Source organism: Argentina silus (assembly GCF_951799395.1).
Source record: "Argentina silus genome assembly, chromosome: 17".
Lineage (NCBI taxonomy): Eukaryota > Metazoa > Chordata > Actinopteri > Argentiniformes > Argentinidae > Argentina > Argentina silus.
The window spans coordinates 10,800,910-10,827,870 of record NC_139671.1 but is presented as its reverse complement, the minus strand read 5'-3'; the positions used below and the strand labels follow the sequence as shown (position 1 = coordinate 10,827,870).

The window sequence follows — 26,961 nt, the reverse complement described above, 5'->3', positions numbered from 1 at the left end:
ACACTTTATTAGGAACACCTGTTCAACTGCTCGTTAACGCAAATATCTAATCAGCCAATCACATGGCAGCAATTCAATGCATTTAGGCATGTAGACATGATCAAGACGACCTGCTGAAGTTCAAACCGAGCATCAGAATGGGGAAGAAAGGTGATTTACGTGACTTTGAACATGGCATGGTTGTTGGTGCCAGACGGGCTGGTCTGAATATTTCAGAAACTGGGATTTTCACGCACCACCATTTCTAGGGTTTACAGAGAATGGTCCGAAAAAGAGAAAATATCCAGTGAGCGGCAGTTCTCTGGGCGAAAATGCCTTGTTGATGCCGGAGGTCAGAGGAGTATGGCCAGACTGGTTCGAGATGATAAAAAGGCAACAGTAACCCAAATAACCACTCGTTACAACCAAGGTATGCAGAAGACCATCTCTGAACGCACAACATTTTCTTGGCACACTTTGGGCCCCTTAGTACCAATTGAGCATCGTTTAAACGCCACAACCTACCTGAGTATTGTTGCTGACCATGTCCATCTCTTTATGACCACAGTGTACCCATCTTCTGATGGCTACTTCCAGCAGGATAACGCGCCATGTCACAAAGCTCACATCTTCTCAAACTGGTTTCTTGAACATGACAATGAGTTCACTGTACTCCAATGGCCTCCCCAGTCACCAGATCTCAATCCAATAGAGCACCTTTGGGATGTGGTGAAACGGGAGATTCGCATCATGGATGTACAGCCGACAAATCTGCAGCGACTGCGTGATGCTATCATGTCAATATGGACCAAAATCTCTGAGGAATGTTTCCAGCACCTTGTTGAATCTATGTCACAAAGAATTAAGGCAGCTCTGAAGGCAAAAGGGGGTCCAACCCGGTACTAGCAAGGTGTACCTAATAAAGTGGCCGGTGAGTGTGTATATATGAACATGAGTGTCAATTATCATGCATTGGGTTATGTAGATGTGTGAATTCCAACAACTCTCCTGATGTTGGTTGGTGGCCAGTTTGCTTGCTGCTCCAGAAACCATTACTAACGTTTGTACAGGAGAGGCCGCTGTTTGTTAATTGTTTTGTTTTATCTCATGAGCGAGCATATGCTCTTGAAAACGTTGCTGCAATCAGAAGTTGTGAAATAAAGTAAATATTGAGCATATTCTTCTAAGTTGTACTCTTACTGTACACGAGGATGAGCACAACCTACTTAAACATTTAAGTGGTTAATTTTTCCATTTAGATACATCCAGGCACCTTATGTAATTTACATCTGAGATACCTGATTAGTACAACTTTATATTTGGATATTGGTCCAGTGTAGGCTATTATCCCATGCCATACAACTGTAGAATGAAAGCTACAATAGCTCATACGCTTGTAGTTGGCAGTTTCTTGAGACAAATTCAGTATATTTTCCTGTACTTTACACTTACAGCACACTACAGTAAAACAATCTTCATAGAGAAGGGCTATGCTACTCTATTTCAATGATCTGTCGTCACTTCTATGTGTCCAATCAGCGACAGAAATCTGCGAAATGTACGCACGCCACGCCTCTCCACGTATCTATTTATACAATATTTCAACATGGTTGATGGACATTACAGTGTAGGCTTAGGTCGTAGAAATCCTTACCACCACAAGCTACGAGTGCATCTGAATGGATGCAATTTCTAGATAACATAGCTAATACGCCGGAGCGAAATACAGTCTTGAAATTTGTATTTAGACACATTTTGGGGCACACCTTCATCTGGAGCTCTTCAATTGCTATTTAAATCAAATAGGCTTAGCTGTATTGAGAGCACATCTGTGTCAGTGTCGCCAGTGTATGACATTTTCCAGTAACGTTTATATCGGCATTAGTACCAGCAAATGACAGAAGGTAACAATATGTCAGACAATGAAGCCGGTAATGACACGACCGCTGCCGTGCCTGCAGAGGAAAGTGCAGTGAAGCCTGAGGAAAAAAGCTTGGACAACGTAGAGCCTGAGGAGAAGAAAGAGAACGGGGACAGCAAAGGAACCATCCAGGAGCGGGTCACCGAAGCAGCAGAAGAAGAGTTCGTGCACCCAGAAGGAGGTTGGGGATGGGTGGTCATGTTGGCTGCCATGTGGTGCAATGGAGCGGTGTTTGGAATCCAGAACGCCTTTGGCATCCTGTTCGTGTCCCTCCTGAAAGAATTCGGCTCAGAAGATGATGAAGACCTCAGGTTCAAAACAGGTGAGTTGTCCCAAAGTGAGCTGTACTAGGCTGTGTGTACTCTGTGTAGCCTACTGTACAGTCACAGATGAAATTCAATTTCTTTTTTTTTGCTAGCTAGCACTTCCTGGAAGAATGTTCAATTGACGTGGAATTAGCTAAATGCTAAGTAATCCAAAGCATACCAAATTAAAACATCGATTTTAAAAGTGTCATTAATCATTCAAACTTAATAATTGCGCTGCTTTTCCAGAATGTTGGTTGCAAAAAGAGCGTGGCATGCCACCTGGCTGGCTGTTGGAGGTGGGAGCTTTTTGCCTTGCGGGCATTTAAACGACAGCGAAAATGAACGCAAACGATTCGCAAAACGGATGATCAAGTTGGCTAAATATGAATTGCATTTACTACATGTATTTAGTCAATGCAAGATTCCATTTGACTAAAATGTATTATATAAATTCGTTTTTCATCCACTTTCGTTTCCCATTTGAAAGCTCTGCTAAGGTCATTAAGTCAAAAATAATAGGATCGTAACAGAAGGTCATTAGAAGATGAAGAATCAAGAAAAAAACAAGCATTCTGTACAATAATGTGGGATTTCATTACTACACATTTCTATATCCGCTATTTATGTAGGCTAAATTGTTTGCGCTTCCTTGGCTATCTGTATCATTTAATCTTTTAACCCATTTGGCCAACTAGTAGGCCCACAGCATAAGGAACAGGGGAAAGAGCTTATTGTTGGTACCCTCCCACTGGCTCACAGTGTCTGTCAAATTTTCATTAATTGGCAGCTGCTCTTACGGTATGCAGAACTAATTGTTGGGTTCAAGAAAGAGCATGGCACAGGAACACCTAATTATTACTGCTCATAATTAAATGATTAAATGTTTTACATTTTGTCCTCAAAGTATTAAATGTGAACATCCTTTGCACAACCCAGGTATGTATTATTAAAGTGGAGTAGTCTCTCTTGGTTACTGAGACCGAAAATTTCAGTTAGTTTCTGAGCAACAGAAACTTCAATCTGTTTGGGCAGCGACAGCCCAATCCAACCAAATAAATTCTTTGCAGATAATTGAAGATGTGGTAGTATACTGACTTACCATGTGGTGACCATCCTTCATATCAACTATGAGCTACCAGTCTCTATTTCTCTTAGTTTCATCATTTCGGCAGTTGCTGTGCTTTGGCTTTTATAGGGCAATAAAGGCAGGCAATCTAATCAAGATGCATGGTGAGGGTAGGCTAGGGTAAGAGGGCTCCTTTACCTGCTGTGATTAGGCAAACGTGTTGATGAGGCTCATTGTTTTGGCTTTTAAGCTCACTGGTAGATTAGAAATACATCAGAAATCACTATAGATTTCACTCAATTTATCCATTGAGCATGTTAACTGATATCTAAGATGTTCTGCAGACTCTCATGTAGCCTAGGCACATTGTTACATTGTAATAACATTGTTACAATGTAATTACTTCAAGTGATTATCACTGATAAGGCCATTTTTTTTTCCTTTTTTTTTTTTTTTTTTACTTGTTTCACTTCGATACTATGCCCGGATTTTGTCCCCCAACATATTGGGGGAAATATAAATGAAAAAACCTATTAGAGCTTCCCCCTCAAGTGTGTGGTGGGGATTGCATCAGCGTGCCTTGAGTCCAGCTGTCACCTCCTTCCATTTCCCCTATCCCTCCTAGTACAGTTGTCAGAGGTCTCCCCTAGGAAGGAACATGAGGCAGAATGCCAGTAGATAATGCTGCTGGTCAGTGGGAGTTGGGTGCCTGTGGTGTTTTTGGTTATCCATATCATATAGCCCATATCATGGCTTTTATTTTACCTAGCTCATAAAACTGCAGTTACTCAGAGGCAATGCCTTTTGGGTTGCTGGTTGGCTGCCAGAAGACAGAAAACAAGATGATTTCTCTACTGTGCATGACATCATTGGCGTGGTTTGAGTACAGATGTAATGGGGGACGCAGGAGGGATTTCTACATGCCTGTTTTATGAGTAACATAATGATTTCAGTCGATTACAATGATTACAGTTTCACATGAAATATTCTATACCTAACCATAAATGAAGCAAAAAGTTTCACTACAATACCACAGTCCTTGCTGATCAGCCCGACTAATCTCAATGGTACTGAAATGTGGCCTATTGTAAAATTAACTGTCACTCATTTAAAGTTGACAGAAGGTGTAGGCTCTCAAGTCACCAGCAAGACAGTTTGTTTATGTTTCATCAGTTGGACTCCTGATGTTGGTCAACATTTATTTGCATCCTTTCATAAACATAGATGTTGACCACTTCCAGAGAGTGAAAGTAACTGCCCTTTTTGCCAACTGCAGGCTCTCAAGCTCTGGGTTTCCTGCCATGAGAGGGAGGTGAAACTGGAGGGAACCCTTCAACTGAAGGGGGTTGGAGGGTAGGGTGATTGTTGTGTTGCACAAATGCTACCTGCTGGATAGGAAGTGTCCAAAGTACAGGAAGGTCAATGGTGAGAGGCCCATTGCCCTGACAGGCAGGATGAGAGGATGTTTGACTAGGCAGAGATTACATTGGAAAACCCAATAAATCTTCCTAATGGGACTTTTGTTTTTTCAGTATATGGTATTTTTGGGAGAGAGAGAAGAAAAAGTATTCTGAATGACAGGGTAAACAAGATTATGAAAAATGATTTAGGCCTAGATTAGAATACTAATGATACATTGAGTGAAGATGATGTTTGTGAATGAATTCTGGGTTAAACATCCTCATGAACTAACTTTGATGTATGAAAGTCAATACATCATAAACTGCAGAATGTAGACTAAACACAACTGGCACTTATTTTGAGGGACAGGCAATAAAGTTACGATTGCTAGGAGCGAGTCGAAGCGGTTGTTAATTATTCAGTTTAGGCATATGTAACTAGATATTACAGTGTAAGCAGTTTTTATTTGCAGTGGTAATGTAATAGCAACATGTTACTACAGAGCCAGCCCTATGCCTGCAGTCCTTTAACTACCTTAGTTGGAAAACATTTACATATCATGACTCATAGCATGCTTTTTTCTTTGATAATCAGTAGTGATTCACCACGAGCAGAGCTGATGTACCACTATTGTTGTACAGACTTGTTCTCTATCACACACCTAATATGCAGATGGTAAACTGTGATGTGAGGGAATTTAAGCAAAAGAGCAAGGAACCATCTTAGTTAAATTTAAACAATAATTGTTTTACAGAGATGTCTTGGTGGATGGAGACTTTTGACACAATGAGCTCCTCTTCACCATCGTGACTTATTTGCCAAAAGTCTTAAGAATTTAAGCATGACCATAGACCAGGTTAGTTGGTCATCAATGTGGGTCATAGACATCAAATGCCGCTCGCAGTGGTTATTATGTCATGACATTTGAAATTTCCCCAGAGCTGTCAGATCAAAAGTAAAATCTCCCAGAGTCCCCATTTAATCAAATTAGTTTGGTCCATGCGTACCCCCACACATGTGGGATAGTGGTACAGTCTGTGCTTGGCCCTAGGCTTAGCCCTCCTGGTGAAAACCACTTGATGCCTATTCAGCTTGCTCACTGAGAGGGATAAACAAATGATGACTAGCTAATCTAGTGATAATAGCTGCAAGTGCTCGGAGAGGGGGGAGAGGTCAGAGATGAGGTGGCTCGGCCATGTGTGTGAAGCATGCCAGGCCATCTGTCATGAATGGGACATGTCTTCATGTAGTGAGGGGCTGGGGGACACTGGCCAGCTACTGTGCCCAGTATTGTATTGCTCCCATCATTGCCCCTGTCTTCTTCTAAAGAAGAGCACTGTACTAATTCCCCCCCAAAGTTGTCCTGGCTGAAATTGAATGGTTTGCAGTCATAACTTTACTTTACTTTACTAGAAATTATGATTTTAGACTTATAGATCCATCCACTCCATGAAGATCAAGCAGCGCATGTATAGAAAAATGCATTGCACAAAAAAATTACCTCGAACCTTTCAGCTGTTTGTTGGAGTATATGTGTATTATACCCTACCTCTGTTCTCCGTGCCGAGGATTAGTCTAATCACTCATTAATGGAGCAAAATCCCCCAGAGCTGGTCCTCATGCTTTAGCTCCAATACCCTGTGTTACCCCACTGAGAACTTATATTAGAAATGTACTGAGGCATGTATGTAGAAGCCCCTCAACTCAAACAGGTGGGCTAGAATCTTAACTGATTAGGCCTACAAAAAAGTACATCTAGTAATCAGTTAGGAGTTACTGTTCATGAGTGTGAGCGATAGTGGAATGTTTCTTTCTGATTTTATATTCATCATCCTGCCCTGATGAGGTAGTAAATATTTCTACATAGCCTCAAAGCAGCTCAGTGTTGGTTAATTCCTTATGTTAAGCTTTAAGGAGAATTACATACAAAAAAATGCCTGGCCCTTTCTGTGCACTGTGCTGCCAAACACAGGGTTGCTTTGCCAGCAGTTCTGAAAAATGAACCTGAACTTTTCACATCCACGGCTGGTCTCCCTCAACTGTGTCCCAAGAGCTAGAGCCAAGTAGTCTGTCGAAAGAAAATGATGTTCTTTATCTATAAGGATTAATAGTTTCTTATCTTCTCGATAATTGCCTGTTTCACCTTGTTATCTACCTAAGGGAATTCGGTTCCTTGTACCATGTAAATAAATCTGAATGCATTCCACTTGAAAGTTCTCCCTTTTTCTATGAGATGAGGTTAAACTGAGGTCTGTTCCAGCCAGGTTGACCTGTCACGAGAAATGATGGTTCACTCCCATACACACACTGGCCCGCTGTGCCCACTCCCTTGCCCCAGATGCAGCTCTAGACCTGTACAAGTGCCGAAGCGGATGAGAAGGAGAGTTAGAACCCTAATCAGCCAATCACGGCATGGGATTTGGGGTGGGGAGTTGGAGCCCATGGGCTGGCCCCCTGCTTTGTCACTGGCCGTCACATCTGTGTAATGGGTTCTCTTTCCCTCCCTCACTCCAGTCTACAAGGAATGCCAGATGGGGTTATTCCTCGGCCCCATGCCATAAAAGTCCTTTGCTCGTGGAGCCTAATGTTAGAGTAGCTGTAAATATCAACAACCTGTAGCTCACTCAAGCAAGAGCTTCAAAGTTCTTGACCATCTGTTTTGGTGAATCTGAAGTAACCTACAAGATTGATTGACGTTTGTTTGAATAAACAGGGATTCATATCCTTGAATATGATTAGATATAGTTTTCCTTGGTATAGATGTCAAACAAAATGGACAGGGAGACAGATGAAGCTGATGAATGATGTTTTGTCTCTGGAAGTGAACTTGACATGGTTATTGACTGAAACTGAGTTCAGCTTTAGGGTTAAACTGAAAATATTGTTTCAGTATCACTCACAGTGAGGATCCGTTGTACTCCTCTACAGGTGATCAGAGTTGATTTGACTGCCCCCTGGTGGTTTTGACTGGATAGCGTGTGAAGGGCCCAACGTAGACCTGCCATCACCAGCATAAAACCACCTCACTGGAGTCGAGGGTATAGTCCTAACCCTAACCCTAGGTCTAGTCATTAAACCATGAACGTGAACAATGGTTGTGACGGAAGTTGAGATTGCATAACATGTCTGTCATTATTTTATACACTAACTGGGTGAGTGTACAGTACAGTACACCACGCTGAGAGTGATTTACTTTCCCTGATAATTTGTAAATGAGGAGGCAAATGAGTGGCGGCGCAGCATGGGATCGAGATGCATGTTTTAGATAATCCCATAGAATCGCACGCTGTTCTTCCGATTCCAAGCCTGTTTGTTTTTCCTCCAATCTGAGTTATAGCTGCAGGATCCGTGGTACTTTCCTCTGAGTCTGGATCCCATGGAGCGCAAGGGGAACAGAAAACAAGGTGGTCCGGGGCGAGGCCTTCCTCTCTCCATCTCCCTGGGTCCCTGGTCCTCTTGGGCCCTCGGCTGGAACTGTCTGAGAAGCATGCAGCAGCAGTAAAATGATTAAAACAAATAAAAGAACACAATGGTCTGTAGCTCCATGTCTGCATGGGGTACAGAGAGGAAATCTTCAACGGGAGACGGGAGCCCTATGCATTGCTCTATGTCTCTCTTATCCTGGGCTTAGCCCCACAAAGGAGCACATTCCAGCCTTTTGAAAGCTGGACATTAACAACCTGGCTGCAGTGGTCCCTTGGGTCTAATTCAATATCGTATGTGCTTGAAATGTTTTTTTAATGCTGTGTGACTAGTATGAATTCCACAGACAGAAAGGGTTGGTTTGACCATACAAGCATTGGCACATTTAAAAAAAAAAAAAAAAAAAAGAAACAACACGTGGATTGAAGCTCTCCAAAAAACGTTGATGATCTGCAAGCCGGCCAAAGTTAATGGTTGACAGAGCATTTGATCTCCCTCTATTGAAAGTTTAATGCTAAGGTAAGGTGAAGGTTGTTAGGAGATAAAGGCAGGGAACGGGTAAACACACCTGCTCGTGCTGTGTGCTTGCATGGCACACAGCATGAGCACCAATTGTTTGGCTTCTTGGTCATGACAGTGAACGTCACCCCATAGGCGTCGGAAAAAATACTCCCAGTGAATGGCTGCAGTGAAACAGTACCACTACAGTAGTGCCTTAGCCTCAAAAAGGGATAGACTGAGAGGCAAAATGGAACTTCTGAAAAGCAAGCCTTACGAGGGTGTCCTGAGGCGAGAATTGTAGGGAACACATTTCCCTGTGACCTGTGGTGTGGAAGGTGGACGGCCATCATTATACAAACACCTCGGTCCAAATCGCTGTGTTCAAATTACTTCTGCTCAAATAATAGCTCACCTAAATAAACATACATTTGGGTGGCCATCTGTGCATGTGTCCTAAGGTTGTTTTATCTGTAACTACCAGGAAACAGAGCTGATATTCCAGAAAGCAGTAGCTACTAAGTCATTACAGGGAATGACAGTTGACTAACTGCCTTTTAGAGCTTGATTTTGTGTGGAATAAACTGAAATCCGTCTGTTTTTAAACTGTTTTAAACATTTCGTTTGCCCTTAAAACTCTTATCAAAAGACGATGGATCAAAGTGTTAAGATTGGGAAGGATAAATTCCGCTTAGTTTGATTTGAAATTTCAAATCTTTTGAAAAGCATTTGGAACAAAGATTCTGGAGATAGTGGAAAAAGCTCAAATGAAAACCATGCACAAACCCTGGCACGGCCCTATTATACAAAACAGAGACTGGAGGGAAACTCCCCAATCACCATCAGCCCTTTATACACCACCCCCTTCCCCTGCCAATGACATTTTGCATAATGTACATATGTATCATCTGGTACTCTAATATTGACTGGAGTAAAAAAAAAAAGAAAAAGAGAAAAAAAAAAAGAAGAAAAATCCTGCCAAACAAGTGCTGGTGTGCTTTTCCTTTTCAAGATGATTCAGCAAAGTTATTTTTTCCACTTCCTGTAGCGTAGCACACATGAGTTGAATTGGGTGTTTTAGAATTAAGCCAAGCTTGACTGTGTGGAGAGCAGAGCAGACCTCTGACCCCCCCCCCCCCCTCCCCCCCCATAACCTCCTATAGTTTAGCCAAGTGTAATGGCTTCCAGCTGGGATCTTTAGGGGTTGGAGTCAGCTAGGTGATGCTATATAGTGTAGGCTACACTCAGGCCCAGATGTGGAGTAGTGGACTGAGGCTCTGCATGGGGCCCAGGAGATTAAATAGCAACCGCTCTAATTATGAGTGTAATTGCTGGCCAAGAGCTCTGGTAACGGCATGACTGGGGCTTTTCTCATTAATGCTTGACATCGCAGAGCGGACGGAGGGAGCTGGCGTGAGCACAAGGAAGGAATGGAGCTGGCACAGCGAGGGGCCTGGTGTCATAACTGGTTCAGTGTAACACCAAGGTGCTCAAGCATAACTGTACATTGTTGGCCCCCTTTCAAATGGATGCTTCCTGTGAGCTAAAAACGGCCGATCAGTTCTTCTGTAACAACTCTCAGCCCTCTCTCTCTCTCTCTCGCACTCTCTCTCTCTCTCACTCTCTCTCTCTCTCTCACTGTTTGCCTGCCTTGTCTCTGGTCATTGTGAAACCAAATGTGGTTTCCCTGGCAACAGTTGCAAGGATTTATTATTCTGCTTTCACAATGGTCACAAGAATGAATCTGAGCAATATTGGCTGTTTTTGATCAACTGAACTCACTCACAGTCAGTGCATGTTAAGCACCATATTTGTCATGTCAACTACTCGACTTCTTGACGTCTTTCAGAGCACTGAATGTTCTTTTGTGGAAGGATAGCAACCCCAGTAGTTCGGTCGTCGTTATGCTGCAAATCCCCTTGGGGGACATAAGTATGAACCCCTGCCATGGAGTTTCAAACATGCAAAACATATGTGTCTTAAACCTGTTAACCCTGCTCGCCTGTGTCCTCTGCTGGATACAACTCTGCTCCAGTCAGTCTTTCTCTCTGCGACAGGAGAGTTACTGTACAGTACCGTTACAGCGTCCTCTTCCTCAGAGGTGATTGAGTCTAAATTGAGTCAGTCTGATCATAATGAGACATGGCTGCCTGGCTGCTGGGGTTGAAGCTGTATTGCTCTGACGCATGGCAGGGCAGGGCAGGGCTGGCGCTGTGGTCCATTACTTCCCCCCTGATGGAGCCAGAGTGGGGTCCTGTCCTGAGATGACTGCAGCAGCTCTGTCCAACACGGGACAGGCCAGAGATGTGTGATGCCCTGCGGGACGGGTTTGGAACTAGGCCAGTTTGTCAACATCGAGCAGCTTAGCCTCCTCAGATCAAACCCAGGAGTATGGACAGAGTTAGAGGCCCCATGGACGGCTGGCTGCAGACTGCAGTAGCCAAGCTGCTCTTCCAAAGCACGTCTGAGTCTAAACTGTTCGCCTAACGTACATCACCGTGCTCTGAAAGCCTGTGTGGTTATGTCATAATGAACAATAAGATTTCGGTCTTCTTTTTTTGTGTTCACAAAGCTGAACTGTATTTTAGACTGTTATGCAGTTGTGCTTTAGAAGCTCACAACGTGCTTCTTGGGCATTTTAATCTTCCTAGAAGAAGTAAAAACATCCTATGATGTAATGATAGTTAGCTCCTTTACTTTCTGTTGGTGTTATATCATTGACTGTGTGACCTAGTTCCTTTGTGCCACTGCCACCTCAAGTTGTGAAACCCATAGGTTGAGGAAATAGGCATAATGTCATAATTCAACATGTTTATTTCATTGATATGAATAAAAGGTAGTTGTTGTTATGATTTAAAACGGTACAAGATTTGTTTATATTTCTCGTCAGCCCACCATTGACTTGGTCCCAAAATATAATTATTGTTGCACAAGAAAGCCTCATAAATATTCTAATAGCAAACTTAGATACAATTCCTGCAATAGTCTCATGACACAAAACACATCACTACTATAAGACTATTCCAGGAAGTAAACCTGTGCGATATCTATGAGGTTTGTATGCAAAAGTAACTCTATTTTGGGACCAAATCAATGGTGGGCTGATGAGAACATTTTTAAAAAACTTTATTTTTTTTAGTAAAATCAAGTAAAAAAAAAAAGAAGCAGCAAGTTAAAGATGTGGTTTAGAGTCTCAGGGATGCTCTTAATGGAACGGTTTGGTAGGTTATTCTGAAGAATATCTAAGGATATTGAGGCAAATCTTTTCATGCCCATAGGAATTCAATTAATTCATCTATTAGTGCCGGCGTATGTCCTCCCTTGAAACAACATATTTGAAACAGAAATCATTAGAAATGTGCTTATCTTATTGGCCATTTACCCTACTTCAGTTTTCTTCATGTGTTTGCATGGTTGTAGTCGTCCATAAGGCATGCAAAACATTTGTGCACCATAACCTACATAGACTAACAGCGTAACACCTTGTTTTCAAAACCCACCCTTTGCTTACAGTAAAATAGGACAGATGGTTTTCTTTCTTTTAGCTTCCTTCTCAGTGTGGGCTGCCTGGTACACCTGTCTTCCTTGCTAGCCTGTTGACAGGTTGTCAGTGTGTGCTGTTGATTGATGAACACCTCCCTTTATGATGTTGCCGTGGAGTGAGAGGCTCTAGGGTAGAGAGAGGTCCTAGATCAGGGGGGAGTTCCCCAGACCTTGGGCTTTGTAGTGTTGGATTAAGGATATTCTCCTGTGTATTGAAAAGACAGCTCAGCTGGTACATTTTTCCATGCTGCAACATTGTCCTGGGTATCTTCAACTTGCTCTTTCCTAGAGATGCATCATGAGCGGTTGGTGTTTGTTTGACCAAAGAAGAGAAACGGTCTGTACCAACATTGAAAAGTACAATATTAGATGGTTGGCTTGACCATTAGTAGTTTCCACTGACTTCAGTTAATAGATAACCTGAGCCTTTCGAGTGTATTTGCTGAGTTTAGGGCATACTGTACCCACTGGCTTCCATTAGAAGCCCAAGACATCCTGTTTAGAAACGACATGCTATCGCTAGGGAAGAGCCTAAGAGGACAGGACAGACAGGACAGTCTTTATTCAGAGTTTGAAAAGGACAAATATTCTGACCTGTTTGATGTCCTGGGGCTCAGTGAAATCCAACAAAATGTGAAATAAGCAGTGATTCAGACTGATCATTGTGTTGACCGCACTTGCACAAGGAGAATAACTGCCATACCAGCAAAACCGCCTCTAGACTGCCGCAAAGGAATGGTGATCATGTGTAGAAATGAGATGCCAGACATAACATAAAAAGCCCTAGTAGTGTTGACCTCTTTAGTGCCATTACTGCACACTGAGGACATGGGTTTAGATGCAGAGTTAGTAAATGTGACAGTGAGTGTGATGATGGACCCCTTTCATTTAGTGGGGCAGGCCTATCTGTGGTGGGGTGACTGGGTTCGTCACACAGAGGAGATGGAGAGAGTGAGTGGAGGAGAGAGAGTAGACGGAAGACTTAGACTAGCTCCGCCTGGTCTGTCAGTGACTGCGTGGCCTCCGGCTGCAGGCGGATGTCACCTGGAAAGAGAGCATCCTTATATTACATTTTCAATTTGGAATTCTTCCCTGTCTGAAGCGTAAATGCTTTTAAATCAAGAAAGCCAGCAGATGAAAACAGGACAGCAATTTCCTGTTGTCTTTGTGAGATTCTTCTCCCTTTTTGTTCACTTACCTGTATTACAGTATGTAGGTTGAAGTGAGGTGATGTCTGAGAGGACCCCCATGGCATTCTGAGGAATTCTCTCAGTGGGCCTCATTCAGGCGTACAGCTTTCTTGTCTGCTGTTTTGGGGTGGATTTGAATAGACAGTATTGCCTCTAATGTGTTGACTTGCACAGTGAATATAAACAACAGGAAGACATGCCCAGGATATTAAGCAAGAGGAAGCTAGCCAAACATAGCTATTAATACACGAGAAAACATGAATACGCGATATGTTTGTAACTTGGGAATGTCCTGATCTGCTTTTAGTAAGCATGCAACCTTGTAAGCCAGAAATCTCAGGTTACTCTTGACTCTTCCAAACTGAAGTCGATGTAGTCACCAAAGACTGAGTGCAACAAGTGTGTCTTCGGTTCAATCCCGTATAGGAATGCGTCTTATCAGTCTCTCTGCTCACTGCCTTAACCAATCCATCCTTAGCATCTGTTTCCTCTTTATACCAGGTTGTTTTTATATGTTCCTATCCTATAACTGTAGGCTGTATACAGAATACTTACTACAATTCATGTTTTTGACAGTATTCGCTTAGTGTTTCATCTGGCATCAGTGACGTGCACTGGTACTGACGCTTTAGACTCCGGTACTTGTGTTTTCATAGCGATGGATTGTCATCACAATGGCGATGAACCTCAGTCTATTGGTACAATCTAGAATAATAGAGTTAGCCAGCAGCATGGGGAGAGGAGGAGAGATTCATCAGAGGGAAACGGAGAGGATCAGCTTAACCCTTGAGGCCTGACTGAGGCCTTTACCCCCCCCCCCCCCTGAGTGAGATGGAAAAGAAAGCAGAACTCTGAGACCTCTCTGAGAGATCAGCAGTTTCACTGTTGAAGCATATTGCTATTCCCCCTGTCAGGTTCTCCAGACTAGACTGGTTCCTCTCTGTTGGGAAGCTTGAGTAGCAACAAGTCTCCTCTTGTCAGCTGGTTGTGTGGTGTCAGTCAGAATGACTTTCAGTTACCTCACACTGACCCAGTCTCCCTCCCTCCAAACATGTTATTCACTTGGCCAATTACTGCTAGGCCTATCATCGCTATGGTCAAAGGGCACTCACTTACTCTTGCACAATGGCTCGGTGTCGCGGGGGGGGGGGGGGGTTCTTACTCTGACGCTGCTGCTTGTTTTTCCTCTCCCCATCTGATGTTTGCTTACAAGAATAATGTCCGGAAACACTATATCTGAAGGTCAGTGCTGCTGTGTTTGTTAATTAAAGCTTTCCTAGCGTGTGGGGTGTGTTATGTTGGAAGACAGATGCCTCCTGTGGAAGAGATAGAGATCTGTACAGCAGATTAGCCCTGGGTCCAGAGGTCTACTGTAGTAGGTCTGCTGTACCACTGTTCTTCAACCTCCTGACCTTGTATTAGACCAGCTGTATAGCGGAGGGATAACAGCTATAAGATAAGGATATGATCCCATGGAGTCCCAGAGAGTCGCAAAGAGACAATAATGTTGTCTGTTGAAAATACGTATGCCGTTATCCACGAACCAGCCATAAGCATTTCCATTCCCCCCCTCCCCCCAAGTCTCTCTTCCTGTTTCTGGGAGGGAGTGCATGTCTGGATCAAGCCCTGGAAAAACGTGTCCACGTGTAAAAGACATTATAGAGCGTATTACAATCTCTATGAATTTACAACTTTTTCTTTTTTCACTTTCTCCCATTTACAAGGGGGACACCAGGCTACTCCATTGGCTCAGCTCACTCCAGGTTTAAAGATTAGGAGTGTGTTTGTGTGTGTAGCATAGATCAGTGCACAGACGAAGAGGCACACCCATCGTTTCTTAACCTACAAACCAAGTCCAAATGGCAACATAGATATGAAAGGCTGTAAATGTAATAGGCCTACTGAGTAGAAAACCCTCTGGTGTAGGCTTACGTTAGAGCAGAGGCTTACGTTATAGAAGGACCTGCATTAATCTGTACGGAGTAAATAGTGAGTAAATAGAACTGTTAATAGCTTTTATTCACTCTTCTCCTCCTCTGTTTAGTCTAGGACATGCATTGTTTATTGTAACAGTAACAATCTATTTTGTTTCAATCCCCAATCTGTCTGTGGCTGCCAGAGGAAGAATAACAGCAATCATATCTGCTTTGCTTGTTTGTGTAACAGCACAATCTGTGAGAAGTCCCAAGTGCTATTGTCTGACTTTGTAATGTAACTCTCCTCTCTCTCTCTCCTCTCTCTCTCTCTCTCTCTCTCTCTGTGTCCTGTAGCGTGGGTGGGCTCTCTCTCCATGGGGATGATCTTCTTCTGCTCTCCCATCGTCAGCGTGTTCACAGACCTGCTGGGCTGCAGGGTGACGGCCGTGGGTGGGGCCGCCCTGGGCCTGGTGGGGCTACTGGCCAGCTCCTTCGTCAAGTTCGTACCAGTACTACCTACCATCCTCTACCTGTTCATCCCCACCCTGGGGTGCATGTGTTGGCAGTCGTCCTTACACATGCTGTTGGGTGTGGCAGTCGTGTGTGTGTGTGTGTGTGTGTGTGTGTGTGTGTGTGTGCACGCCAGTGACTCAGCACTCTCCCATAACAGGATAAAGGGCCTACAGCAGCTCAAGGCTCCTCTGAAGTTTCCCATAATCAGTTAATCTACATCAATCAACACACCGACACACACACACACACACACACAGGAACTACCTACACATGCTGTGGTGCTTATCAAACATCAATTCTACCTTACCTTCTATTCTAATTACTTATTAATGAATTATAATAAACATTAATTATTTACAATACATAAGAATCCATGAGCGTCCTCATGGATAATAATTAATGAAGATTTACTACAGTTGAAACATGTAAATATAATGAAGGTATTCAAATAAACACCCATAAATGAATAGCCCCACCCATGTTTTATCAGGGACTTGCCCTCCAGTGGCCTGAGTAAACATTAGTGACATTAGCGTTAGTGACTCATTCATCTTCAACAGAGGTATCTGTTTTCCTGACACTGAATACTCAAGCTGGTTAGCTGGTTTTAGCTGTTTTTGCGGGGAGCTGGGTGTACACTAAAACATGACTTGTATGGAATTCACGTCCTGGCTCCCCCCCTCTGTCCCGCAGGTCCCTGGGCCCCCTGTACTTCACTTATGGTATTGTGTTTGCCACCGGCTGTTCCTTCGCCTACCAGCCCAGCCTGGTGATCCTGGGTCATTACTTCAAGAAGCGCCTGGGCCTGGTCAACGGCATCGTGACGGCAGGCAGCAGCGCCTTCACCGTCACCCTGCCCTTCCTGCTGTCCGGCCTGCTGGCCAAGGTTGGACTCCACAACACCATGCGCGTGCTCAGCCTCCTCATGTTCATCCTCATGTTGGCAGGATTCACCTACAAACCCCTGTTGCCCAAGCCTGCCAGCATCACCAGCAGTGGCAGACGCTGTCCCCCCATGAGCAAGGTCTTCAATGTCAACATCTGGAAGTCCCTGGGATACCGCATCTGGGCCTTTGGCATCCCCGCGGCCCTGTACGGCTACTTCGTGCCTTACGTTCACTTGGTGAGTTGTTGTTTTGTGGATTGTGTTGTGTGTGTGTTTGTTTGTTTGTTTCTGTGTTCCTCATCTCATGTCTTTCGCGTCAGAGGTTACTTGACGTTGGCTTTAGGAATGTGACTTTGTGTTTGTTTACATACGTGGCAGTTTGGAAATGGTGCTAGAGGGGAACTTAGGCTAGGAGGGGTGTGAAAGCTAAGAGAGGACATTCACCCCATTTCCCAGTACTCACTCATGGTGTGTTTTAGATGTGTGTGTGTGTGTGTGTGAGTTTGACCTGTTTGACCTGTTTGCCCTGTTTTATAACTCAGAGATCTGACTTCCCATGGCACAAGCTACTGTTTTTTTAAACACCCCTCCTCCCCGTCTGCCTGCGGAAATGTGCTCTCTTTAACTGAGTGTCATAAATATTATTCACGCCCCTCATACTCTAGATTGAATACCAACAATTTGTGTGCTATTAAGATGCTAATCTATTGGCTGATCATCAGTGGATAACATGGATACACACAAAACATTTTCTGTTATCCTATTTCAGCTTTTTTAAGACGATGAATAATGGCATTTAAGTTCTGCTTGCACCTTATTTACTGGGATATGTATCTAAAGTGCCACACAATTCTTAGATTACTGGTGAGGAGTAAGACTATGAGATTTACTACAAGTTACAAATCACTACATACCATGGTGGTGGCCAATTCCAAATTTCCTTCAATGAAGAAAATGGATGACTGGAATTGGAATTGACCCTGACCCTGCTGCATACCAGATGCAGAATTTCACAGCAACACCCTAATCCTCTAGCACATACAGTATGGTAAGAGCTACAGTTGTGTGGTCTGTGAACAAGTAAGTCAACATGGCATGAAGGCTTCATCTGGGGGAGAAGAAGGTCTCTAGTTACAGCCGAGGCAGAGTAACATAAACCAAGGTGTTATTATTCCAGTATTCCATACCATTTATAGGATGGAAAATATGATTCGGAGCATCTGCGCTGGAGGACCAGAGAGCCCGTTGTGCAGAGTGGTTCAGGAGGTCACTGTTTATTTGGACGTGATGACTTTGTTATTGGAGGGAGGTCAGTTTCCTAGCCTGTGTTTTCCTAACACTTCTTCAGTGTCTCCTACCCAGGCCGAGACATGGCTAGCTCTGAGACATGGCTCTGTCCATCCCCAGCCCCTCACTCAGGCCAGGCAGTAGGAGACGGGGAGCCAGGGTTAAGGTCAGCACAGAGCTTGCTAGGCCTAGCGGGGAGTGCTAGCTGTTTCTCTCAATGTGCTCCTGAGTCCTCCTGTCAAAGCACTGAGTTTAGCCCTTAAAGCTCTGCCACGGCTCTATTTTTCCTGTCTGTGTGTGGTGTTTTTCCCCTTATCCAAAGCCAAGCCCCTCCTATCAGCTCAAGACTGTGAGAGTCTAAAGTCTAGCAGAAGGGAGCCCTCACTCTCTCCCAGGTACTCCTGATACCGGAGGATTATGTGTCTCTCATGTTCCACAGCAGTGGAAGTCTGAATCTGATAAATGGGAAGGGGTTTGCTCAGGGCTTACTTAGTGAAACACAGTAACACAAGTTCACGCTTGCATTTGTCCATTTTGTTCAAAATACACAGGTATAGCTGGATATTGGAAGTCCACCTGGTTAAACATTTCATAAGCTTTAAAAAAAAGAAGCCTTAAATTTTCTAATCCATGTCTGGTTCACTGCTACAGTATTATTACTGTAAGTCACGTCACTAATTCTGAGCCTGGTTTCTCTTTAATGAAATCATGAAGGCTTTTGTAGGCTTTTTATTCACAATTTCTTTTGGTCCTATTGTTGCACTATTGTACTGTACACACAGATGTGGATGTACTCACCATTTGCGTGGTGGAGAGTATTATGAGTTGAAGAGGTTATAATAAAGCTTAGCTCTCTGAGAGAGCAAGGGGGAGTTTGGGCAAGCAGATGGAATTTGGTTTTTACGAGCACAGAGCAGGTCTGTGGAGCATCAGTGCACAAGTCCCTAATTTTAATGGCCGTGTGTGTGTCTGTAAGAGAGAGCCCAGGGAAACCGCATTTGGTTTGATAATGGCCAGAGGCACCCAGATGAACATACACACACACAGAGAGAGACAGAGAGATATGTGTGTATGCTGATGTTGTGTTGTTTGTTTGCCTGACTTTGCCTTGTTGGCGAGGGGGTGTGTGTGCGTGTGTCCCGTGTGTGTGTGCGCATGCGCATGTGTGTTTATTTAGTGAGGAGGGGATGTTCCAGACAGGGACACCTGGTTGCTGGTAGTAAGTCAGCTCAGCAGTCACATGGGTGAGCTGAGCCCTCGTGCCAGAATACGTGATCAGAGACAGGCACACACTCGGAGTCAACAGCCCTTGAGGTTATTGGGTGGAAAAAAGATGCCCGCTTGCCCAGGCAGGTTGGCACTGTGAGCTGTTGTATCTCAGTGGAACAGTCAGGTTTTGGGTTTTGCAATGACAACGCCTCCAATGATCTGAACTATAGACTTTCATGTCTTATCTGAACTAGCAGGGAAACAGTTAGCGGATGAGTTCAGTAGCAGCACACAAGCCTGTCGTCTTCCAGCCTACGAGCGTTGTTCTCAGTTATAGCTAGAAGCCACAGCTGTTTGTATTGATCTCCTTCATCGTAGACAGCATTCTAACTCGGACTAGCTCACAGACGGATCAATCTGACCAGACGTATTATGTGACATTGGAGGTAGCCCGAGGTTCGAGCGCTGGCTAAGAGTGCACTGCGCTACTTGTTCCCCTTGGTACACACGATGGTACACATCGACTGTGTCTGGTGACCTAACTGACTCAGCATTTCTCTCCCTCACACTCACTCCACTCGTGCGCCGAAGTGCTGACAGTATATATTTAATGCCGTCTTTTGTTGAGTTCACAACTGTCCACTGATGTTCATAGCTCTTTGGGGTCGGAGTTCGTCTTTATGTTTTTATGACATGGCTTTATCTTATGCTGTTAATCAGATGACACCCTGGCTTCACGTGCTCCTCTGGCCGTCCTTTTTAGGGAAGTTTGGTATTTCAGCATATTTCTCTGTGGATTATTAATGGGCTCTGTCTGAGAGGGTGAATTAGAGATGAAGCCTTAACTGAGGAATTCTTGACTTGTTTTTTTGATTCTTGTAGTTTCATCCCCCAGCACCAAGAGGTCAAAACAGCGCCCTCTCACATTTTGCAGACCCATAATAGTCACAATACTTTTAACCAGAATGCATATCAACTTTTTTATTACTCTTTTGAACAATGTTCACAGGAGGATTTCAACCGTATAAGCAATAAATAAATCTGGAGTGTGGAGGCACATAAGGTTTGAATTACATGTTTAGAATGTGACAGGTCTGGTAGTGTAGAATATCTCTGGTCCTTATGTAACTCAACATTCCTGCCACTTTAACAAGACATTTGGTGTTTATGAATGATGTGAAAAGTAGCGATGTGTCTATAAAATGTGAACTCTTTACCCTTCTCAAACTGTCAGAGAGCATCCTGGTCCTAAATAGTGTTTTCCTGAATGTCACCACCCCTGGGGTTGACTGGAGGTGTGTGTCTCACATGAACGATTAGACTAGATACACCATGATGGGAGTATCAAACAACCTCCACCGCACGCTCCCATTCAGCCCCTGGAGCATGTGGAGGAAACCCCTCAGAGCAGGAAAACAATGAAAAGAGAATGTGTGTTTGCATAATTTGCACACATACACACCTCCAGTCCTGTGGATGATGTGTGTGTGTGTGTGTGTGTGTGTGCGTAAGTATGTGCGTGTCTGCATGCGTGCATGTGTGTGTGTCTGTGTGTGTGTATGACCTGCTGGGATTGACATGGTGGGATGAGAGAAAAGGGAGGAGGAGGAGAGGTGGAAAAGAGGAATAGAGGCTCTTTGACATGGAGCAGCGCAGGAAGGGATGTGGTGTCTCTGGAGGCAGCAGCTGCTGGCGGGGCTCCAAGTACCGGGCCTCACTGCTTCTCGCTGGAACACAACCATCTGGGCTACATTTCATACACTTTGTTAGGCCCGAACCTCAGTTATGTTGCAAGCCCCCGATGGTGTTGACAATGCTTTCTCTCTGCCTGTTAATTTGGCAATACATTTGAAATATGTCTAAATATGCTAGAGGACAGTGGGAGAATGGTTTTATTTGAATGGCGCCACTTGACGCCCCGCCTCCTTGCCTCCTGAAAACTGTGTGGTGTGCAGAGCAGGGGGAGGAACCCCTCTGGGGCATGCCTGGAAAATTGAAAGTTTGCTGTGGAGCCCCTTATACTGGCCTCTACCCCCTGCTCATATGCATGAACACATACACTCTCACACTAACACTACATGTAGCGTAGTTCCGTTCTGTGCACTCATAATAGCACACACACAGGTGAACACAAGCGATCACTTAGCAGAACTCAAATTGGGTTGAGCTAAAACATTTTTTTGCTGCATATAGTTCCCCTTTTGTTTCACAACCCCTCCCATGATGCCAATAGCTAAATGAATCAATTATGAATGTATATGGTCTTTTGTGTCTCCGTTGCCTGGACGTGTCATTTGATTAAGTGCATTAGGCAGCTGTGGTAGGACATGCGTAGCTCCAACCATCACATCTCTGTGTCCTTTGTCCCATGTTGTAGATGAAGCACGTGGAGGAGCGCTTCGGAGTGAAAGCCAACAAGGAGGTCCTGCTCATGTGTATTGGCATCACTTCAGGAGTGGGCCGTCTCATTTTCGGCAGGGTGGCAGACTACGTGCAAGGAGTCAACAAAGTGTACCTGCAGGTAAAAAGGCCTTTCCCCTGACTCACGGACAACCCTCTAAAGGCCTGGTCATAACCACAGTTATATATAAGGAGTATGTTTTATAAGGGATTCCTATACATGTCCCTGGTCATAACCACAGTTATATATAAGGAGTATGTTTTATAAGGGATTCCTATACATATCCTTGGTCATAACAACCATTACTGCAATCTGTTTATATCATGTCAGAATGAGGCTCCTCTCTAATGCCCCCCCCCCAACTCCCCCAGGTGTCGTCGTTCCTGGTTATAGGTGTAATGTCCATGATGATCCCTCTGTGTCATGTCTTTGGTGGGCTGATCGCTGTGTGTCTGCTGATGGGGCTCTTTGATGGCTGCTTCATCTGCATCATGGCCCCCATCGCCTTCGAGCTGGTCGGCTCCCAGGACGTGTCTCAGGCCATCGGCTTCCTGCTGGGCATGATGTCTGTGCCCATGACCGTGGGGCCTCCTATTGCAGGTAGAGATGGCAAGCCAGCCTCTAGGTTCACATTGCCACCTGCAGGGGAAAATATGAAGTTGTGTTGCAAGGGCCTGTGTAAAGTAGCCAGCAATATAACAGCCTTGTTTTCAGACAGACTCCTGACAATGATATTAACATTTGCTCAGTGATGTAAAATGCTCATGTATTTATTTATTCTTTGAGTATGATTTTGTGCTTATCTGAATCTCCATTTGAACATCTACAAATCATACAAAGCTCTCCAGTGCCTCCTGGTGGTTATTCTTGGAACTTTACTGATTAAATACAGTACATGGCTCGGGGAACTAGAAATGAAATGTTCCATGCAAAAATAGATTCCCCGAACATAGAAAACTATTTATTATTAACAAATTATTAATATGCCAAATAAAAACCCTTTAATGACCTCTGAATATGAGTGGATAATGTTATGCTGTGTGAATATGATACCATATGGTATACTGAGTGGAAGATGGACATTTCACCACTGGAAAGAGAGTGCACAAACCTCCATTCATCTTAAGTTTATCCATGACTCATATCTACATGACTGTACTGTCATGCACAGACTCTTTACATTGTCCTAGAGACAAGGTGTCTGTTAAGCTCTGAAATAGACCAGCATTCCAGAGAGATGATGGAGACAAAGTGGTATGAGCAGAGAAAGAGGAAGTCATACAACTTAATGTGAACACGTCCACAGGGGGAGACTGGGGCTTGTAGCTGGCCCTGATCGTAATCCCCTCAGTCTTCACTGGGTTCTAATCAGCACTGTTGTACTTAAAGAATGGATTTTGACAAACTACTTGGTATCACTCAGTCCCAGCTCAGATTAGCCTTTTATATAGTTCTTTTGCATTGAGGCCAGTTCCAAATGTAAAGCATTAAACAATTAATCTCTCTCTCTCTCTCTCTCGCCTCCTCACCCTCTCTCTTTCTCCAGGGTTCCTAAGGGACAGACTGGGGAGCTATGACGTGGCCTTTTACTTGGCTGGTATCCCTCCCATTATTGGAGGGGCAGTGTTGTGTCTGATCCCCTGGGTGGAAGCCAGGCGCATTAGGAGAGAGAAGGAAGAGGCAAAGAACGAGGGAGTTGCCCAGAAGATGCTGGAGTATGAGGTGAATGTAGGGGATCAGGGAGACACAAAGTATCCGGTGAAGAGTGACCCCGAATCTGTCCTCTAAGTCCCCAAAACACAGTCAAACAAAGACACACATACACACTCACTCACAGGACTGCTGATACAAGAATATGTATATGAAATATGTATTTACCTGTGTATGTATAAACAATATTTGAATGGCTGCTTTTGCAGGAGAATGTGGGGAAATGCTGAAGTAATGATACATATCAGTTAGACTCATAGATACTCGACATACACAACTTAACATGAATGTGATCTTGAAGAGCTATGCATTGGATTGTTGTTTTCTATCAATCTTCCAGCTGTTGAATTAACTTGAAGGTTAAAATGGAAATGAGGAAATCTCACATTTTGAATTTCTTACAAGGGAACGCATGAACGCTTTACTTGGGTGCTTTTTGAAGGCTGCAAGCACTTAATTACTTAAGAACAGCAGTGGCCAGTCTCACAAGAAAATTCCCCCTGTTTTCAATGTGCATTCTTTAAGGGAATTGAGGGTTGTTTAGAAATGTCTTTCTGCAAAAACAAGACAACACAAAACTATTTCATATCAAAACTATGGGACAAACACGATTTTTTGACACATTTTATCATATTTGTCATGTTATGGACAGACATTGTCTTGACTTCAGTATAAAGATACACGCTAAATGGATTTAACTAGAGAAAATACTACTTTTGCCTTTTTTAAAGTCAACCTCTTTATTGTTCTTTTTCTGTTATAGCACAGAATGATCTGTGGGTTTTGATACTCTTAAAACATGCCAAGATTGTAAATGTTTGGGGAATTTTTTCGAGTAATATTTGAATGAAATATGAATATCACTTCAAAGAAGTGCTTTATGAGATAATGGATAGGGAGGTTGTTTATAGTGGTAGTTAAAGGGTTTTACTATTGTCTTAGTCTTAAAGGTGCTCAGACACCTCAAGGGAGCAGCTTTAGGCACAACGATTGCATCCCACCCATGAAATATGAAATGTCAACATCATCTCAAGGCTGCAGCGTGATCCTGAAATAGGCCTAAATTCATCCGAGGCTGTAGATATTATCTTTGATAGAGTATAGCCTGAATGCATTTTAGAGGGGTTGCCTGTATGTCTGTGCGGCTACTTGACATAGTACCTGAGAATCCTTGTCAGTGTTTTACATCATTTCCATTGTCATTTTTGTATACATAGTTCAGCCAGCGCAGAACAGGATCCTCAAACTGTACGTCTGCTTTTCTATGCAACGTGAGTGTAGGATGAACGTGAATATTGATTTATAGGGAGCAATATACATGAATTTACATGTTTGAATGCATATTATTAATTGATTTTATTTTTGAAGTTAAACAGTATTTTTTCCAGCACATATAGTAAACCAATGTTATATTTCCAGCATATTTTATAATTATAGCCTCCGTCTCCACAATATTTCAATTGCAATTTAAGATATGAACTTCATCAATCATTAACAAATTTGACCATTTAGTTAAGTCAAGTTAACCATTGACTATGTGCTCAGTTTGTTAACCTTTGTTAGAAAAAAATATGTTTGTTGTAATGATCATATTTTTCATATTTGTATTTATTTTTTTCTAGAATTTGTTTAGCGGCCAATGTTATGCCATAATTAATGGGTGTTGTTGGTCTGTATCATATTATTTGATGTTTTGAATGGTCAAACCTTTTATTTTGTAATGACTTTTTTGGGTGTGCCCTTAAAATGTAAAGAAAATGGCTGACTATCTATGGCCAAGTCTATTTGCCAAAGCACCATGCATTTATATATGCCTGTACGTATTGTCTCTCACCCTCAGGATAGTTGATCTAAACTATTTCTCAAATGTTATGAAAACATTCACCTGCATTTCACCAACCATTGGTAATTATATAAAGATTGCTCTTGGAAAACTTGAAGACTCACTGTTTGAACAGTGAAGGATTTTGACTTGACAATCCCTTTGACCACTAAATACGCAGAAAAGTCATTCTCTAGCAAAATCCAGAGTCCTAGCAATGACTGTTTGTGGGTCATTGCTTTTCCCAAGACAAGACTTGTGACACAATCTACCTCAGATGTCATGCACATTTCTGGTATTTCGTCCTAACAGTCGCTGCAGGACAGAGAGAGGCTTGAACTTCAAACTATGTTAAAACTTGACCATCAAGGATGTTGTTTGCTAACACCGCCCCCCCCCCCCCCCCCCCCACTGTATCCTCTCATCATAGATTGTCCAAACATTAGGCAAGTCATTTAGCTTCCCAGCCTTCAGTTTGCTCTGCCGGGTGTGTTCCTGCTTGTCTGTATCACAGAACAATGTTTGTGTCTGTTTGGGGAAAGGCAAATGAATCAGAAATTCTGAGAAGAAAAGTCACTGTCTTGAACTTAAATCTCACTTTGGGAAATAGCTCTATTTTCTGTGCTTTTCTGTGCTTTTAATTTCCACAGGTTATATTTCGCTATTAATGTGATTACATTAAGCTCCTGTCGTCAGGGGGAATGTTTTTGAGGACATTTATATGCCTTATGTTTGTTTGTGTATAACTAGAGCATACCTTACTAATAGAAAATGTCCAATGATATGTAATTCATTTTGTTCAGCTGTTAATTTCGATATGCATAGAGATCTCAGTTCTTGGTATGCATCATTTTCTTTCTTTCTTTTTTTTCTTTTTCTTGTTTTACATTACAGACATTATCAGTTGCACAATTCACCAATGATAGCCTCAAGTAATTTCTCAAGTAAAAGAAATTCCTGAACTTATACCTCTGAGGTTTATTGAGATACCTCTTTGCCATACACCCGACTAATCGTTGTAATACAATTATTGATTCAGTTAATAAATTATCTCTTAAATACTGAATGAATTCCTTGCCATCCAAAGAAGTTTGTCACTTTTTAGGAATGTCCCAGTATTTAGACTAGAACATATTAAGAGAATGTGAAGATTAGGCTATGCATGTTCTATTTTTGTTAAGTGGCTAAAGACCAAATTAAACAACATATTGTTTGAATTAATGTGATTGTGTCTCTACTATGTAGGTCATAGGTTATATAGGCTTTATTCAAACATGTTTTGCTGTATACAGGTATAAGTTAGTGTATATAAAGTATGCCTAATGCAACTAGAATTGTACTACACTGCACTTATGACAGTATTCTGTAATACATACTGTAATGTTGCAAAGAAAAAGAAATCAACTTTGCTGCTTTCACCCATGCTTTCATTTTCTTATTCAAGCAGATATGACTGCTTACAATGATTTACATTTTTAAATATTGTTTTCAATGTACACATTGTAGATTGTCGATAATTAAAATCAGTCATCGGCTTTATTCATTTCAGCATGTTCTTGTACTTTCAAAATGTCTTTTCAGTTTTGTTAACTGCATGTTTTTGTGTTTTGATTTTATTTTATGATATGCAATATACCATAGTACCATGTACAATGTGGTACTATGTACAACTGAAATTATACATATTTTTAACAAAGTAAAGATTTGTTCCAAGTTTTTCCTTGACTTTCTCATTATTTATCACTCTGCCCAGTTCATTTGATATAAGGCATTCTCTCTTGTTCTAAGGTTATGACTCTTTGCAAAATGCATCTATAAGTATTTTGCTTATACAGACACCATGGTACTGTACAGCATGCCTACTCCTTACACCGGGGGCAAATAAGGG

General features: G+C 42.8%; 1 protein-coding gene across 1 annotated transcript; it reads left to right on the top strand.

Moving 5' to 3' along the window:
* The first annotated feature begins 1,615 nt into the window (after positions 1-1,615).
* slc16a10 (solute carrier family 16 member 10) lies at positions 1,616-26,792 on the top strand. The gene is made up of 6 exons (XM_083689440.1): positions 1,616-2,222; positions 15,600-15,744; positions 16,452-16,881; positions 21,518-21,661; positions 21,913-22,141; positions 23,088-26,792. The coding sequence occupies exons 1-6, from the start codon at positions 1,874-1,876 to the stop codon at positions 23,327-23,329; spliced, it is 1,539 nt and encodes a 512-aa protein (XP_083545566.1). The 5' UTR covers positions 1,616-1,873; the 3' UTR covers positions 23,330-26,792.
* The last annotated feature ends 169 nt before the right edge of the window (positions 26,793-26,961 follow it).

Excerpts from the sequence above, each read along its gene's own strand:
- slc16a10 (XM_083689440.1), top strand. The coding sequence starts at position 1,874 with ATGACAGAAGGTAACAATATGTCAGACAATGAAGCCGGTAATGACACG. Across the intron at positions 15,745-16,451 it reads CTGGCCAGCTCCTTCGTCAA|GTCCCTGGGCCCCCTGTACT; the intron begins GTTCGTACCAGT and ends TCTGTCCCGCAG. Across the intron at positions 16,882-21,517 it reads TCGTGCCTTACGTTCACTTG|ATGAAGCACGTGGAGGAGCG; the intron begins GTGAGTTGTTGT and ends CCCATGTTGTAG.